The sequence below is a fragment of the Lonchura striata genome, chromosome 20, assembly GCF_046129695.1.
Source record: "Lonchura striata isolate bLonStr1 chromosome 20, bLonStr1.mat, whole genome shotgun sequence".
Lineage (NCBI taxonomy): Eukaryota > Metazoa > Chordata > Aves > Passeriformes > Estrildidae > Lonchura > Lonchura striata.
Genome location: NC_134622.1, coordinates 11,153,365 through 11,171,859, shown reverse-complemented (window position 1 = coordinate 11,171,859; position 18,495 = coordinate 11,153,365). Strand labels below are relative to the sequence as shown.

At 43.5% G+C, this 18,495-nt stretch overlaps 1 protein-coding gene across 2 annotated transcripts; it reads left to right on the top strand.

The window, feature by feature from the left end:
- Positions 1-329: 329 nt before the first annotated feature.
- NOS2 (nitric oxide synthase 2) lies at positions 330-17,730 on the top strand. Of its 2 annotated transcripts, XM_021533047.2 has the most exons (26): positions 330-2,300; positions 2,940-3,063; positions 3,597-3,719; positions 3,812-3,960; positions 5,407-5,569; positions 5,951-6,042; positions 6,401-6,542; positions 6,946-7,085; positions 7,629-7,803; positions 8,140-8,241; positions 8,824-9,018; positions 9,364-9,446; positions 9,757-9,901; positions 10,132-10,236; positions 10,406-10,455; positions 10,551-10,725; positions 11,193-11,325; positions 11,716-11,794; positions 12,241-12,419; positions 13,049-13,212; positions 13,962-14,172; positions 14,512-14,599; positions 15,001-15,122; positions 15,388-15,536; positions 16,221-16,415; positions 16,930-17,730. In XM_021533047.2, the coding sequence occupies exons 1-26, from the start codon at positions 2,194-2,196 to the stop codon at positions 17,008-17,010; spliced, it is 3,471 nt and encodes a 1,156-aa protein (XP_021388722.1). In that variant the 5' UTR covers positions 330-2,193; the 3' UTR covers positions 17,011-17,730. The 2 variants fall into 2 exon arrangements, with proteins under 2 accessions (XP_021388722.1, XP_021388719.1); XM_021533044.2 differs by lacking the exon at positions 330-2,300 and having other exon boundaries at positions 2,315-3,063.
- The last annotated feature ends 765 nt before the right edge of the window (positions 17,731-18,495 follow it).

Sequence of the window (18,495 nt, the reverse complement as noted above, 5' to 3'; positions counted from 1 at the left end):
GGTGCCTGACAGCACTGGGCACTGCTGCCAGCCCTGTCCCGAGGGGGTTCTGCCTTCCAGGCTGCAGGGGGGAGCCTGGTTCTGTAAAAGGTACATGTCCACATGTTGTCTGACATTGAAAATCAGCTCAGCAATCCCATCTTCCTCATCCATCTGTCCCTCTGGTATTCCCACATACAGTATGGTGAGAATGGTTTGTATTTCAGAAAGGATAAAAGCTGTAAGAAGCCCTTCAGCACTTATTTATTTTCATTTTAACACGGTGTGCAAGGCTGAAAGCAGCGTTCGGTGTGATACCCTGCCCTTTCCAGGAGCACAAGCAGGAGTCAAGGCTGCAGCGCGCCGAGGGAAGGAAGGGATGCTGACAGCAGCAGGAGCTGCCTCCCTCCCTCACACAGGTTATGTAATGCTGTGCACGCACCCTCCACTTCTCCAAGTGGACAGGAGATGAACCAGGGGAATCCCCAATTGCACTAGCTATGTCCAGCCTTGCTCAGAGCTATTTTGCATACATGGTTTGCACTATAAAATGCTTTTGCCTCCTGGGAGGGATACGGAGCCTGAGGGGTGAAAGGCAAGAAACCTGGAGAGAGAGGAGTCTCTCCTGGCAGGGCTGGGACACCTCTCACCAAAGCACGGTAAGAAGCACCATGTCCAGGTGTTCATTCTGTCATTCATTTACTGCAGCTCACAGGAAGAGTAATTAGTTGGCAAACTATCTTTTTTTCTGTATTAGGAGCAAAGTGTCAGACTCAGTCTCCTGCTCTAGTTCCAAGCTGTCCAGCTGCTCTGAAAACTTTGTCCCTTCTTTCTGCTGATTTAAAGGTTTGTACGTGAGACTGGTAACACTGACAGTGCTACCCACAGAACCCCACGGGGCAGGACATCAAGCAGCTTCTTGCTCTGAGTGCCAGTGAAGGGAAATGTGAGTCTGCTCTCTCTGTTTGCTTTTGCTTCTAATTTTTTCTGTTTATTATGATCTTTCCTGTTATTATTTTTCATCTTTTTCTTCCTTATGCTTGTTTTCTTCCTTTTCTTCCTTTTCCTCCTTTTTCTACCTGTGTATTTTTTATGTTTGTGTGAGGTTCCCCCTTTTTTCTTTTTTTCCTTCTTTGTTTCTTTCTTTTCTTCCCCCTCTCCATTTCTTCTCTCTTTTCCCCTTGTATTTTACAAAATTTTGTTGGCACAGCATTTTTTATTGCAGAATAATAATTTAGATTTTCTTTTCATATTTTGTAACTGCAGAGAAATGCTTATTACACATTATTTCTCTCACCTGGAGTAGCAAACAATCCTAACACCTTCCAGTTTCTGCACAGACAGTTGAATGGATTTCTATTCTTGTGTGACTTTACAGCAAAGTGTATCTTCAGAACTCAGCATAAATTTAACTTTTACTGTAAAAGTAATATAAATATCAAAATAAGACATAATTACATCAGAATTATGTGATAATGTCTATTTTCTTCCTTTGTCTCTAACTTCTTGGAAACACCAGGTTTTGATTTTTCTTATGAGTCAGATTCAAATGCAGGGGATAATTCCCTCTATCCCTGCAATTTACTGGCTTGATCTTTCTCTTCTGTCACACCTTCCCTAGCACAAAATCCATCTTATGTTCAGAAGTGAGCAGAAAATGTATGTTGAAATTAATAGCATAAACTTTGTACACTCATATGTAAATGCTATGTGTTACATTGAAATAAGTGCTACAGATCTTAGAAACTGCAGACTTCAGCCTCTCAGAATCCTGTTTGTCTATGGCAAGTGGATACACTGCAAAGTGGTTAGGTTCATATATGAACAAGATTTTTTCATTACTGTATGAATAACACAGCAACATTTCACATCCCTTTTCTAAGCCTGTAGCCTGCTGACACCAATATTTGCTGCTTTACACAACCAGGGGACATCTGATATCCTCTTGCCAGTGTTTTAGATTAGTACATGGCTGCACATTACACTGACAAAGTGTTAGTTTTAGTATCACTAACCTAAGAATAGAGAATTCATTTTAAATGGAGGATGTTAGCTCAGTTAGGCTGGTGAGTTTCTGAAAGTTGTTAAAGGGAGTTGCCCTCTTGGGTAAAAACTGACCTTGTTGGGTTTTTTATGTCCTTAGAAGTGTTCCCACATCACACAAAACAAGGTTTCAGCACAGTGAAGTAAAACCACCAAAAAAACACATACAAAATGCTGTGCCCATGGCAGTTCGTGTTCAAATCTCGTGCTGCCAGGAGCCAGTACCCCCAAGAGAAGGATATCAACAACAACGTGGAGAAAAATAGGAAGATCCATGGGTAAGATCCTGGTTTTTAACGGTCTCACAATTTATCTTTTATTTGAAAAGGGAAGATATTAAGTGGTTTGGGTCCTGGAGAAACCTGTAATGTGTTTCCAAAATACTAATATTAACCAAAGAACTGTGGGTCTCTGGGTGGTGTAACTTGGTAATGAACATTAAACACTTGTGTCAAAGTTAAACGGTCATTGAGGATATAAATCATCTTGCTTTCTCTTTCATAGTCTTAAATTTATTTGGTGTGTTAACATGGTTTCATGTACTCTAAGTCTCAGGAGGTGTGAATGGTATAAAAACAGCAAAGTGATTATTTATACTATAATTAAGTTGGTGAAGTAGTTCTGTGATGCAGTTCATACACAACACTGTATAAAATAAGTTGCACGTGCATCTTAAATTGTCTTCAGGGTGTTACTTATTTCAGGTTTCACACCCTGCCTTCCTTCCTTTCTGTCCACATAGTGCTCTGGGAAGGGGGGTACTATGGCTTTACTGCTGATTCCTGCCCACTGCCACTGCTGGATTATGGCCTCAGTTACATTTCAGAGACAGCACTGAGCATCTCCTGCTGATGCTGAAAGCAAAGCCCTGTGTAAAGGACGTTGCCTTGAACTGACTGTTCTTTCTCTCTATGAAGCTCAGAAAAGGATGATGCCAAGTTGCACAATCCGAGCAAGAAGCAGATGGAGAGGCTGCCTATCATAACTTCAGCAAAGCCCAGTGAGGGAGGAGAAGTCTGTTCCCAGCATCATGGTTTGATGGTAACAGTTCACATGCTTGCTGCTCACAACTGCTCCACGTTCTTCTGTGAGGTCTGACTGTGGTTGCAGGAGATTGGGACTGCTGGGACATCTTTGGTGAAAGCTCTTTTCTGACAAAAATGTAGCATTGATAAGACTCAAAGGACGGGGACTGGATGCCTGATTCCTTTATATACCTTTGCAAACCTTTGGTAACAAACCTGTCCTGTCTCTAAAATTGGTTCACTGTTTTCCTGAGACTGTGACTGTAATGCTCAGAGATACTTACAGGACTGACTGAAATTATAAAGGTATTTGCAGTGGCAGAACCTACTTGATTAGTACAAGAATATTGTTTCCCCCATTTCATATCAAATTGTAGATTAGCTCAGTAGTTTTGTAGTCAAATAATCATGTTGGAGCAGATCCCATTTATATCTAGTTTCTTGAATTTAAACTGAAATATTTTGATGTTAACATTAAATCTAAAATGAAACTGAAAGATATTCAATAGGTCTGAAGACAGTATGCATTTTTGTCTGTTCTCTGCCCAGAATCTCCCTTCAAATGACATCAAAGTTTCAAACCAAATATCAGGATGTCCAAGACATGTAAGAGTAAGGAACTTGGAAAATGGATCCAGCTTTCTTGACACACTACACCTGACTGCAAAAGAGGTAAAATACGGAAATATGAATAGGGATTTTTCATTAACTTTTAAAATATGCAGAGTGCAACATTGTTTTTTTGACATTTTATTGTTTTTCAGGTTATCAATTGCCAGACCAAAGCCTGCCAAGGGTCACTCATGACCCCAAAGGGCCTGGTGAGAGGTACCAGAGATGGGCCAGTTCCACTACAGGATCTTTTACCTCAGGCAATAGACTTCCTCAAGCAATACTACAGTTCATTTAAAGAGTAAGCAACTTGATTTTTGGGTATAAAATCCTCTGCCTATCTGTCTGTCTGTCAGGAGGGTTTGGTTTCTTCACAGCTCTTGATAACTATCCTGTTACATAGCATGCAATCAAATAATATGTAAAGACTTTTAAAAATGCCAGATGACGCTGTCATTGCACTTCGTGTGCTCCATCTGCCAATCCAAGATCTTGGGAACACAGGGAAGGACTCTGGACCATGCACTCCTCAGCTCCATCCCTTTGGAGTGTGCTGCATTCCAGTACATTGAGGACTCTCTCCAGAGTGTTAACCTTCTGTTTTCTTGGGATTAGCTGCACTCAGATCAGTCTCAGTGTGGATAATGCCTTTTGTTTGTGCTGTTTCAAGTATCTTTTCTCTGTGCTCCTCTCAAGGCTTTAGCCAAAGATTGGAAGGCCAGTGTTGCTTCTCACCCTTTCTCTGTGCTATTGGCATAAGCTCCCTGAGCATTCCGAGAGGAGTTTGTGTTTTCACAAAAATAGCCATGGCACAGAGGCATCTTGTTGCAGGAAATGCTGGAACAGCTGGCTGATGTCCAAGGGCTTGCAGTGACATTCCACATGATGAGCTTTCAAGCAACAGTTCAGTGTTTGCTCATCCCATTAGAAAACATTATCAAACTTTCAAAGGGACTCAGCCACATAATGGCCACTTATTTTGATACTTTGAACTCCTTTCAAATCCTTCTTCCCTCGGAATCTTTCTGAAAGTCCCTGTCTTACACACAGGCTGTCCTCACAAGCCTATTGCATTTGCACATCCCTGTGTCTCTCTGCTCATGGCTGTTTGATCACATTGATTTACACTGTCTCATATGCTTGCCCTTGATCTTTCATCTTGCTGAAAATGTGAAAACTCTCAGACAGTGCAGGCTATTTTCATTCTGTCTGTAAGACAACAAAACAATTTTTGTCTCTGCTGTGATAAATATTTTCTAATGTTTTGACTTCACTCTCTGTTATCAAACTCAAGAATTTTACAGTTGGTTTCCCTGACAAAGGAATTGCTCAGCACTTCCCTTCAGAAATTAAAATCTTACTTACTTTACTCAGAAGAGCTGTGCCCTTGTAAATACAATGCATCTTTGAGAGGATAGTCACTCTCAACCTACATGTGCCCTGAAACTCATCTGTTCTCTGGTTTTTGTTTCTTTCTGATTTTTTTTCAAATTCCTCTAGAAAATCCAAATTTAACCCAAAAGCTTACACAGAATAGCTTGTGGCCAATCCATGCATGTACTGGGTGGTGAAAGGATGGTGTCACTACTTAAATTTCTGGTGTTAGTTTCTTCATGGGGCCAATAAGTCCTGTCCTTGCACTCCATAAGGACAAGTCTTAAATTCTGAAGCCAAGATATAAAGAGAATATCTGCACTTTGAATGAAATTCTCATTGGTTCTTTTCATGACTGTTTCCTGTTCAAAAGGCCAAAAATCAAAGAAGAGCTGGGCCGGCTGGAAGCAGTGACCAAGGAGATAGAAACAACAGGAACTTACCACCTGACAAAGGATGAGCTGGCCTTTGCTGCCAAGCAGGCCTGGAGGAATGCCCCCAGGTGCATCGGGAGAATCCAGTGGTCCAACCTGCAGGTGAGCTGTGGATCTACACCTAAGCTGTGATAGTCCTCTGCTGTGACTCGAAAGAGTGGCCTTTCCTTTGCTAGAAAATGTCACTGTTTCAGGACTCCCTCCTGTCCATATTAGGAGGTTGGTTTCTTTATAGTCCTCTGTTTCATAGCTGAAGGAAAATGTGTAGCAGTGTGAGTGTAGGAACCAGGTGTGTAATGGAACCAGATACATGTTTTGGTCCTTGGTGGATTGTTGTGGGTGAAATGATGCATATAAGAACTGTAAAAATTAACCTTTCCTAGTGGAGCCACATTTTTTCCATTCCTTAAGTGCATAGGAAAAATAACAACTTTGCATTACTGTTTCAAAATTAGTCTTCTTCTTTACGTTGGAAACACACAGGTGTTTGATGCACGAGACTGTAAAACAGCCAAGGAAATGTTTGAGCATATCTGTCATCATATTCAGTATGCCACAAACAATGGTAATATAAGGTAAGTCTCTAATTTTAATTTTAAACAACAAAAATCACATCCAGATCTGGCATCAAAAACACACGAAATGGTCTATCTAAACATTTTGACAACTTGTCTCTGCTCTTAATTTTCCTGGTACTTACATTTTCCTCTCATATATTCCATCAACCATTTTGAAAATGTGTAACTTTCACAGCTGATGTTACAAAACCTTTTGCAATTCCTTGGGAAAAGAGATGACTTGAAGATTTGGGGAGGTGTGTAAAGAGGATGAATGATCTTATTTCTACTGATGTTCATTTTATAAATATAAAACACTTTCTGTTGGTGCCATTTTCCGTATCAATAGTGAGGATGTGTTCTCTGTCCCGGGCAGGTCAGCCATCACGGTGTTCCCGCACAGGACGGATGGGCAGCACGATTTCCGTGTGTGGAACAGCCAGCTGATCCGCTACGCTGGCTACCAAATGTCAGATGGCTCTGTCCTTGGAGACCCTGCTACTGTGGAGTTCACTCAGGTACAGCTCCAAACTCACCACCACAGCTGCTTCCCATCTTGGCTAACCCACCTCCCTGGGGCTCCTTCCTCCCATCTTTACGCAGAGTGGTAGGGAAGTGAGGAGTGAACGGGATGTTCTGCCCCAAAAGTTCCAGGTGCAGGCTGAAACAGTAATTTCCTACAGTTCTGATATAAAAGTGCTGCCCTCCATCTCAGAACAGGGTGAGCTAATACTGTCAGGGGACACAGCCAGGCACACAAACAGTACTTCATCAGCATGGCTCAACATTGTTTGAATAGTAAAGAGAACCTTTTTCACTTAGCATTTACCTCAGCAGGTTTCAGAGGGTTAAAATTCATTTTTCTTCAGATCTGGAGGGGAAACCTGAAAAGAACACAAAATATGCTTTCTGTATTTGCAGTTGTGCATCGAACTTGGGTGGAAGCCAAAATATGGCCGCTTTGATGTACTTCCACTTGTTCTCCAAGCAAATGGCCAAGACCCAGAAATATTTGAATTACCTCCAGAAATTGTCCTCCAAGTGCCAATGGAGCATCCAAAGTAAGTACACAAGATTTAGTTAATTGCATTTTTGCCTCTCCTCACCTTGGCAGGTTATTGGGCTGTTCCTGTGGCAGTTTTTTATGAGTTCTTTGTCAGGATGAAATGATGGTAAATCATCCTGAAAGATAAAATGCCTGTTAGAACAATGAAATGAGATTTAAATTAAGGAAACAAATGACCATTTTGTTGAAAAACTTTTTTCCCAATCTACATTTCAATTATATTCAGAATTTTAAAAATCCTAATTTCTTATGCTAGTGTAATACACATGTAACACTGCACTCATAACAGTGTTTATTGGTTTTTTCTCATTGCTTTTTTCTTCCTGTTTGCTTTGGGACTGGCCTGCAGATTGCAGAACTCTGTAATGTGGTTCTGCAGTTCCTGTAGCTGGTGATTCCCAAATACTGCACTGAGAACTGCTGTTTTTGCAGACCCTAGTCCAGGGGTTCCTCCAAGAATTGGTACTCTTTATCTTCCTGGGCTTTTCTGGTTTCCTAGGAAAAGGCAGACAAATAATACAAAGTGCTTGTCGGGCAGGTACGAGTGGTTTAAGGAGCTGGAGCTGAAGTGGTACGCGCTGCCTGCTGTGGCCAGCATGCTGCTGGAGGCAGGAGGGCTGGAGTTCCCCGCGTGCCCTTTCAATGGCTGGTACATGGGGACGGAGATTGGCGTGCGGGACTTCTGCGACGCGCAGCGCTACAACATCCTGAAGGTGACCTGCTGCAGGGGAGCTGGCCTGGGCTGCGAGGGGAGGGAACTGGGTGCACGAGGTTTTGGAAGAGAGACACTACCAGTGTTTACTGGCATGGGAGAGAACCACTTACTGCTTTGTCAAGCTGGAACATCCTCAAGAGCCGGAACTCCAAAATTCCAGTTTATCTTTAATCTCAGGTGTTTCTGCTGCCTTATTTCCCCAGAATGGGACCGACTCTTTCCCCTTCTGCACAACTTTTTCCTGATACAAAGCTGATGAGGTTGAGAGATCGTGTGGTCTAAGTTCCATATAGTAAATTTGATTTTCTCTTTTCTCTCTCTTTTTCACATGTAGGAGGTAGGGAGGAGAATGGGACTGGAAACAAATAAACTGTCATCATTATGGAAGGACCGAGCTGTTGTAGAGATCAACGTGGCTGTGCTTCACAGCTTCCAGGTAAATCACTGAGTGTGGGATCTGGGGAGACACTGAACACTCATGTCCCTTCTTCCTCCCATTCAATGGAGATGGCATTATGATTCCAATAGAGTTATTCTTTATTTTCACCTGAGAAAGTAGAGAAATCCGTATTTCCTCACAGGTAAAGGCAGAAGGAAGAGAAAGAAGCAAAGGAAGTTAAGGACAAAATCTTCCATCCTTTTAACACATTTATTTATGTGTTTCAAAACCTATGTAAAGCCCTTGGATTAATATATTTTATTTTCAATTCCAGTTTAACATATCATGACAATAGGAAAAGTGGGTAAAAGTGAGTCAGAGGCTTTGCAGCATGCACTCCCAGTGCTGCAGAGGTAAAACGCTGATACTAAAGGAAAGATCTAAGAGTTCTCAATCAAAGGCCCGTGTTTCAATCTGTATCTTTACAGTAACTGCTGATAGTATTTATTTCCCATAAATACTCCCTTTACTCTGAGTAAAGTCCTTGAAATATTCACCAAAGCAAAAGGATTAGCGGCACCAGGTAGAAGGGCAGAATAGGGTTTTTAATGCATGTTTTTCTTTTTGCCATTGCTCTAGAAACAGAATGTAACCATCATGGATCACCACTCGGCCTCCGAGTCCTTCCTGAAGTACATGCAGAGCGAGTACCGTGCGCGGGGCGGCTGCCCAGCAGACTGGGTGTGGATCGTGCCTCCCATGTCAGGCAGCATAACCCCCGTGTTCCACCAAGAGATGTTGAACTATGTCCTCACTCCCTTCTATTACTACCAGGTACACATCATCAAAAAGAAATCCGACTCTAGCAGACAACCTCAGCACAGCAGATGTGATACGAGACCCGAGGCAGTCTGGGTGCCAAGCCCAGGTTCATGAAAGTTCACTAGACAGGTTCAGAAGTAGCAGACAGGAGCTATTTTATGTGGGAGGTGCTGTTAGTTCTCTTGAATTCTCTGGCTTCAAGTAAAGTGCAGTTTAATGCAACAGAGACTGATAGACATTTTTACTCAGTAGAGTGTATATACAGATTCTATTTGATCTGGCCCCTTAAAGATACACAAATTGTTTATTTACTATTTTGTATTCCTTACCTAAAGCGTAACTTCTTTTTTTTTAAAGGTAGATGCATGGAAAACACATGTATGGCATGATGAGACCCGAAGGCCAAGGAAAAAAGAAATAAAGTTTAGCATCTTGGCAAAGTAAGTTGTTCAAATAAGATTCTTCATGCTTTGTCCAACTATTCTATTCTTGCAATGTTTCTGCTCTACTTCTTAAAAAAAATTATTACAGTAGGGACCACTTGAGAGGTTTGAATCATAGCCTTACCTGTCCACCCTGAGGTAACATTCCTATCTAAGGTTCTTGCTCAGAGCTATCTTGAGTGTGTTGCTTCTGAACCATTTTCCAAAGAAAAGCCATGCTCAAACTCAGTCTTTCCTAGCTCGCTTGTGAATCAACCTGAATTAGTGTAGCTCCATTAAAAGTTGTGTGTGATTGTGCTTTTCCCAGGGCTGTGCTCTTTGCATCCTCACTGATGCGAGGGGCAGTGGCCACCAGGGCCAAGGTCACCGTGATCTACGCGACAGAAACGGGCAAGTCGGAGACGCTCGCCAACAGCCTGTGCAGCCTGTTCAGCTGTGCCTTCAGCACCAAGGTGAGCAGTACAAATCAGCCACACCTCGTGGAGACAGGAGTTTGGCTTCTGCAGGCTTTTCCATTCTGCAAACCTGTGTTTAGAATGTTCTGTAAATACGAGTTGGACTAGAACCTTGATTTTGTATTCATATAACCTAATGCCACATAAGTTTGGTCAGCGATTATCTGAGATATCTAAGGTAGTTCTTATGTGTGCTAGCAATGTGTCATGAGCTTTATTCCTTCCAGATCCTCTGCATGGATGAGTACAATATTTGCGACCTGGAAAAAGAAACACTTCTTTTAGTGGTTACTAGCACTTTTGGAAATGGAGATTCTCCAGGTAACGGAAAGGTAATGTTCACCTCAGAAGTGTGTATGAAATTCAGCTCAAAGACCAAAGACAAACCTTTCATTTATCTCATGTCCTTCAGTAATATATAGATCAGGTTTCAGATCAGAGTATTCTGTCTTAAATCAGAGTATTTTTCTAACCTGAAGTATTTTATGTATTTTTTTGCAGACCTTGAAGGACTCTTTGCTCAGACTAAAACTGCTGAGAAATAAAATTAGGTAAAAATACTTTGTTGTTTGGTTTGCATGTGATTGAGTCCTTTAGCACTCCATATAACATAACACAACAATCTTCTTTTCATCTCCTTCTGCAGGTATGCTGTGTTTGGTCTGGGGTCCAGTATGTACCCAGAGTTCTGTGCCTTTGCTCATGCCATTGACCAAAAACTGGCCCAACTCGGGGCTTCCCAGCTCACTCCAGTGGGCAAAGGGGATGAACTCAATGGGCAAGAAGAAGCTTTCCGCAGCTGGGCAGTCAGTGCTTTCAAGGTGAATATAGAAATACATCTCATATTCTAGTCACTCATCCATTCATTTTAGTGCAGTTCCCATAAAAATGAGAGAAAATAAAGGAAACCAAACATCTGAATTTATATCTGAATTTGGAACTCCCCTCTTGTCTACTGCTTGCCTAACAAGGAGAGGGAACTGGATCCCTTTTCTATTATTTTTTAATATCCACACAAAATTGCGTGAACTGTTTTGGATAATGGAATGCTGAAATGCTGTTAAAATATGAACAAGTGTAGCATCAAACTTCTGGATTTTTTGCAGTTGATCTTTTTTGGCTATACTGTTATAGAAGTGGAGCCTTACTGAACTCACTGAACCCACACCCAGAAGCACTAAAAACCAGCAATCTGTGAAACTGGTAGCTCCTTGTTAGGATTATGACAATGCTAAGAATATTTTTTTACTGTGAATAGCCTTTATTTTTGTGGTTTTTTTTTATCTAGGCTGCCTGTGACATCTTTAACGTCCGTGGGAGACACAGTATACAGTTGCCTAAGATCTTCACCTCTGAGGAAAGGTGGGACCCTACCAATTACAGGCTAGTGCATGACTCCCAGCCCATGGACCTGGCTAAAGGTATTGCTCCCACCTTCCCCTCCCTCTGCCTTTGCTGCTTCAGAGGGGCTGCACTGTGAAAGTTTCTCAGAAGTGTTCTTGGCCCTGCTGGATGGTAGAATGCGCATAATGAAGTACATGGTCAGATTTAAAAAGACACTGGTTTACATAGAACAAGTTATCTTTTCCAGCACAATAGCACCGGAACTATCACACATTTGGACAGCCCTAGGGGAACAAAAGCTGAGATTAACTGCTTTTTAGTCAGGGAATAGGGCACACACAACTGACTGATGGTTGGTCACCTTCTAGGGCAAGTGTGGTTCAGTTCTCCTCTTCATATTACTTGAATACATTTTAAACAAACCTAATCACAAGGTTACCAAGACTCATATCCTCTTTTCTCACCAGCTCTTGCAAACATTCATGCCAAGGATGTAATTCCCATGAAGCTGAAATTTAGGCAGAATCTTCAAAGTTTGAAGTCCAGGTATGCTACCTTATTCTTTTGAATATTGCAATACCACATTTTACTAAAATCTTAAACATCTGAAGTGCCTAGTTATAAACATCTTCTCCCTGCAGTTATTACAAAAGGTACTGGATTTTTTGTACTGTCCTTGGTAGCAGCATGTGAGCTGTGCAGTCTGCAGTGAGGCAGCACTTCCACTGGCTGCTTCCGGGCATGTTTATTCTGTACTGGACAGACCAGGCAGAACTTCAGCACCCAGTTTATTTGGATACAAGTACTTCACATGCCTGAACTCTGATTTGTTTAAGTCTCTGTGAAGCCCTAAGCTGGTCTGGTATTTGGTAATGAACACAAGAGAGCCCTTGCCAAGTGCCACTGTAGATTTATTCCTTTCCTGTGCAGTCCAAGGGAAATCCTGTCAATGTAACCAGGATCTGTCTCATTTCTCTCTCTTTGCCATCCAGTCGCGTCACCATTCTGGTTAAACTTCACTGTGAGACAGATCAGGAAGTGCACTACCTTCCCGGGGAGCACATTGGGATTTTCCCAGGCAACCAGGCAGAATTAGTCCATGGCATTATTGCACATGTCAAGGATGCCCCTCCAGCTGATCAGACTATCAGGCTTGAAACCTGCATTGATGGTAAGTTGGGTCTCTTTAGACAAAACAACAGAGGATGTTGGACAGACTCCCTTAAAATTCCTAAGGATTTTTGCTGACTGAATTTGATTCTATGATCCTTTTCTCAAGTTTCAATAGGATTTTGTTGCTGCTTTTTAGTTATTCCTGTAATTATTGGTTCTGGTTTTGCCCTTTCTGTAAAAACCATTACTTCACCAGGATTTGCAGAGGTATCCAAGGTGACACTGTAATTCAGTTGTTGAATTGGCCATTGACTGCAATTAAATTAATTAACAGTTTTCTTATTGCTACATTTAAGAGTCCTAAAATAGACATACATGTCCTGCCAATCTTTCCCATATTAGTATAAACAATCATAGGATTCTGGAACACAGGAAGATGGTTTCCCTAAATGAAAGACCATGCCTTTCCAAGTGGTGTTTTGTTGTCATGAAGTTTTCTGTGTCAGATCCTTCTCTTACAAAACATTCAGAACCTCACAATAACCTCTCTCAGAAGGGCCCTGTGGTCTAGACCTGCTGCATCCTCACCTGAATGGGTATTTTGAAGGACACTGAGTTTTGCAAAGCTCTAGAGCTGTCAAATACCACGGATGTTGCTAAGTGTCCTTTTCTTTCCCTCATTTCCAGGTGGGTACTGGGCAAGTCACAAAAAGATTCCAGCCTGCACACTACCTGAGGCTTTGACATACTTGCTTGATATCACTACTCCACCCTCCCAACAACTGCTAAAAAAACTCTCCCAGCTGGTGACAGCAGAAGGAGACAAGCAAAGGCTGGAGGTGCTGTGTCAGGTGAGCCTTAGGGCTGCAGGAGTTTAGTTTTCAGTACACTGGGGCCTCTGATGCCCTTTGACTCTGTAGCAAAAGTTTAAGAATTTTTTGTAGCGATGGATTTTTATGCCTCTCTTACATATTGTGTGGTCTTAGAAAGCCAACCACAGTGAAAGAAGGAGGGGTCTGAGGCTCAGCTTGGGTGTGGGAGCCAACATCTGGTGTTTCCTGTGGTTCTGGGTGGGTCATTTGCCGGACTGGTTCTCTTGCCTCATGGTGGTTTCTGATGAGACGCCCTTAAAGGCCTTACACTTTGCATGTAGAGGAGCTACAGGGGAGCTGGTAGATGCTTTTGTCAGATAATTTGCTGCCCTGAGAGTCAGAGGGATGTGGCTTTGAGTAATGACTCACAGGTGTGATGAGTGCTGGCTCCTCCTACCAGGTTCAGGGGGGCTCGGGAGGGGTCAGGACCTGGGACTATGCAATTTCATGCGTGTGCCATGCTTCAGTTTCTGCATCCTCACTGAGAGAGCAAGTGTCTGAGAACTTTGTAGTGGGGGTTCTGAGCTTCCATATTCAAAATGAAATTATTTCTTAGGAAACCCCAGTATTGGTCCTGGCAAAGTTTTGAGAACTCTTTGTTGATTTACCTGCATATTTAATTGATTTGTAAAGCACAAATCTTATTTATAAGTGATGTTTCAAATACACATGTACTTCTGAACAAAGTATGACCTGGTAATGTTGTGGTGATGCCCTCTGGCTTTTAGAGCACAGAAGAATACAATAAATGGAAGTTTTACAACAGCCCAAACATCCTGGAGGTGCTGGAGGAGTTCCCCTCTGCTGAGGTCTCCACAGCTTTCCTGCTGACTCAGCTGCCACTTCTGAAGCCCAGGTACTATTCTGTCAGCTCCTCCTGTGACCTGACAGCCAGAGAGATTCATCTGACAGTTGCAGTTGTAAACTACAGGACAAGAGGTAATGAACTGTTGTTTTCATCTCTCTCTTAATTAAATGGTATTTAGACTACATTGTGGTTCAGGAAAAAAACTGTCTGTCTGCCATACAGCATGAAGCCTATCTGTAATAAAAAATTTGTGTTGTCATACCTGCAGAATAGTACCTGCAGAGCAGGTGTTCCTCCTGGGCTAAGATTTTCTAAAATCCTGCACCATCATCAGTGTATCCACATTTTATAAATCATTACTAGACATACACTTATTTTAAAGGTACAATTTTAAGTATAAAATGTGCTTTTTTAAAAAACAGAGGGCTTTTGGGTGCTATCAGAGGTGTTCTGCCTTGCTCTGCTTTTAGATGGTGAAGGGCCTTTGCACCATGGAGTCTGCAGCACCTGGCTGAACACAATAGAGCTCAACAAAACTGTTCCCTGCTTCATCCGCAGGTAAAGAAAATTAAATAAGAGCAGCTCATGGTTCAGCTCCTTCAGTGGGTTTTCCTTTGTTTGGATGTTTTCAAGTGACTGCTGAGTTGAAGTTGAATAGCTGGGTCTGAGAAGAGAAGGAATTCGCTGTCTTCTAGAGATTAGATCTTTTACCATGCCTTACATTAGTAAAATTACATATCATTAGAAAATTCTGAAATAATTCTATTGCTATGACCCCATCCCAGCTGTCCGCTTCTCCACTGCAGAGCAAGGAAAGGGGAGGGAACAAGGAGCATCCAGTTCAGCCCCACTGCTGCTTTCACACTAGGCACTTGGACTGTGCTGCTCAGTCATCCAAGCAACTGAACGCGAGTTTCGTCAGAAACCAGTTACCTAATTAACTTACTCTTGCCTTTCAGTGCTAATGAGTTCCACCTCCCGGAGGAGCCATCCAAGTCCTGCGTTCTGATCGGCTCGGGCACGGGGATTGCTCCCTTCAGGAGCTTCTGGCTGCAGCGCCTCTATGACCTGGAGCACAGAGGTACCTGTGGGGGCCTGGGGCAGGGCTGGTCAGGGACACCCCAGTCCTGCAGCCAGGGCTCTGCAGCCACAGACAGCCACAAACATCAGCCAGGAGCCCCTGCAGGCACCGCAGGCTCCGGGCACTGGCACAGCCAGCGCATCCCAGGGACCGTTCTCCGTGTGCGGGGGTCACTTGGGGACTGGAGGGCACAGCCTGTGTGCCAGTCCTGTGTGTCAGTGGCTGCCCCAGGCACTCAGACTGCCACTGTCCCACGCGGTTTCAGGGCTCAGAGGAGGGGACATGACCCTGCTGTTCGGCTGCCGGCATCCAGACCTGGATCACATCTACAGGGAAGAGACTGAGGAGATGAAGAGGAAGGGAGTCCTGAGAGATGTCTACACAGCTTACTCCAGACTGCCTGGCCAAGAGAAAGTAAGGCTGGTTCCTTTATTCTTTAAGGGGTAGCTCCTCTAGAATCATCCCTCGAGTTAAGATCTGGGCTCTGGTTGTTCTTAAAAAAATGTTATCATTTTGCTGCAGTTTACTGTGAGCAGCTTTGAGCTTCTTCAAATGAAGAAAAATCTCCCTGTGCACTCCAGCACAAGCAAGGTGTGCTATAAATTGCTATAAATATAACCCCTCACTGCCATAGATAGGCACATCCAGTGCAAACAGCCTTTGGAACTAGAACTGGAACATTTTCAGAAACCTTGTATTTTGCAGGATTTGATTAGCCCATGAGTTAGAAATGAGTTGGCATTGGCTATTTTTCCCATTTTAATGATATAGTGACCATGGAAATAAATTTTACGTAGAAGAATCTTGACTGGGAAAAAAACAGAATAAAAGTTATCCTCTTTTTAGCTCTCCTGGCAGTTAGGAGACTTTGGCATGTAGAAGAGTTTTTGTTTGACCAAGAGACAGGCCCAGCTTCCAAATCTGGGCTTGTAAATGGCAACCTGAAGACATTTTTCACCTTTTCTGCGGTGCAGGACAGAGCTGGAACAGACAGGGCACCCAGAGCCTTAGTGCACAGACCCACGATGGACTGGGAAGAGGCAGCAGCCAAAGCAGCATTTCAGAAGCCTGGTGTGCTGACGGTTTTTGTGTTTCCAGGTGTACGTCCAGGACGTGCTGCAGGGGCAGCTGGCGGCCCGCGTGTGCGAGGTGCTGCAGGGGCAGCAGGGCCACGTGTACGTGTGCGGGGACGTGCGCATGGCGCGGGACGTGGCCGGCGCGCTGCGGGCGCTGCTCGCCCGCGCCCTGCGCCTCAGCCAGCAGCAGGCCAGCGAGTACTTCCAGCAGCTCAAGGTAGCTGTCATCACAGGCCTGCCCTCCCGCGGGTGGGGCACAGCCAGGCTCGGGTGCTGGGAGCTCCTGTGCGTGCTCGCACAGGGACCAGGCTCTGAGGGAGCGGCTTGGTGCCCCCGGCACTGCCAGCGCAGCTTCTGCTCGGTCAGGCTCAGGGGGCACTCTGCTGCTCTGCCTGGGGGGGCCTGGGGATCAGCACTGCAGGGTGTTGGGAACATCAGGAGCTTGAGGCTTTATTGTACCAGCAGAGGAGAAGTGAGTTCAGAATTTCGTGGGTCCATCACCAAGAGCCCAGTGCCTGGGGCTGCTGCTTTTTCAAACCCTCTTGTTATTAGAACTCATCCCGGTGCATTTGTGCCTCAGATTCAGGAGCTCCCTTTCACTGGCAGTAACAAAAGTCTACAACCACAGAACCAGTTCTACAAATGCAAAAGGCCTTTTAGTTACTGAACTGATGGATAAGGAGTAGCTGGCATCATTTCATTCATCTCTTGGGTGTCCTTTCTTTTTGCAGAGCCAAAAGCGATACCATGAAGATATATTTGGGGCTGTGTTCCCACATGAAGTCAAAAGAGCTTTGCAACCCACCAGCTGAAGAACAAATTCACTTGTGTTTTAGACAATATTTGCACATTTCTTGCTATTTTCAAAAGACAAAGACTCAAATCCTCCTTCTTATACTTGTTCAATCATGCATGTGTATAGGATTGTGGGATTTGACTCTTAAACCAAAGCCTTAATTATGTAAAATATTAAATTTAACTTTTGTTGCTATTTATTCTGACATTTTAATACATTATCTTAATAACGAAAGTGCAAATTATTTTTTAATACCATCTATGGTAGTATAAATCTGGTCATTTTTATACATACAAGGAAAATCTACAGTTTTGTACTAACTAGAGCTTGAAATCTTTTTTTTTAATGTACTGTTTATCTTTGTGACCTTATTTATATCAGATTGGTTTACTTGCACATTATCTTCACTTGAAAGTAGGTGAATGCATGGTTGTGTTGCTGGGAGTTGTCTGGCCCTGTGCCTGGATCTGGAGCAGTGTTTGCAAATGAAATAATAATGTGCTGGTCCCAAAATGGCAACTCCTGCTGCATCCTCCTCAGCTGTGTCTGCTCAGCAGGTAGCAGTGGGGAATTCTGCTTTGTGGGACTCAGGTACATTAACCTCAGCTGTTGTTGCTGTTGTTGTTACAGAGCCTATAGCAGGAAGGTTCAAAAAATTCCAAAGCACTTTGTACATTTGAATGCTCTGGTTTTCTTGATTTGTTTGTAATAAAATCTGCCTTTATACTGAGACAAAGCGTGTGGATCAGTGAACCTCTTCTTGCTCTTGGCTCCAGCCTGCAAAGGCAGAGGTAACAACTCTCGGGCTGTGCTGAGGTGGGTTTGGCTCCAGGCAATGCTCCTCCCTGAGCTAAGGGCATCTCCAGGAGTTACAGTCTGCCTATGATCACTTTTGCATTTTTGTTACTGCCAGGCAAGTGTGAGTTTGCACCAGGGAGAGACTGGCTTGAAACTGCCCTTGTTGTATTTGGCCTTGGGCTCTTTCTAGGTGTTGCAGTTACATCAGAAATAGTTCCTTCTCTGAAATTACCAGGGCTAGATGAGCATATTAAAAAGGTGAGATTTTCCTGTCATCTCTTGTCTCCAGGAGCTGGAATTGATGAAGGCAGAGTTGAGACTCTAAAGTCAGCAGTGCTATGTGTAAACAGTGTGTTTCACATGTGCTGCAGGACAGCCTTTAGCCACAGGACCTGGAACTTGGCTGGATTACTGAGGTAGTTGTGCACCCCGCTGGGCTGGGACTGGACTGGGAGTTACAGATTAGCACTTCTGCAGCAATTAGTGTGCTTGTTTCATTGACTCTTACACCAAATTTATGTGGCTTTAAGGGAATTCAGCATCCAGAACAGGCTGTGTGCCAGGCACTGAGGTGCAGACGGATCTTGCTCTTAGCCTAGTTCTGTACCTGGTTTTGGGTGCTGGTGAAACCCCCAAGAACAGGGCTGAACTGGGGCAGCTGGGCTGAACTGGGGCAGCTGGGAGAGTCCTGGGCTAGCAGCAC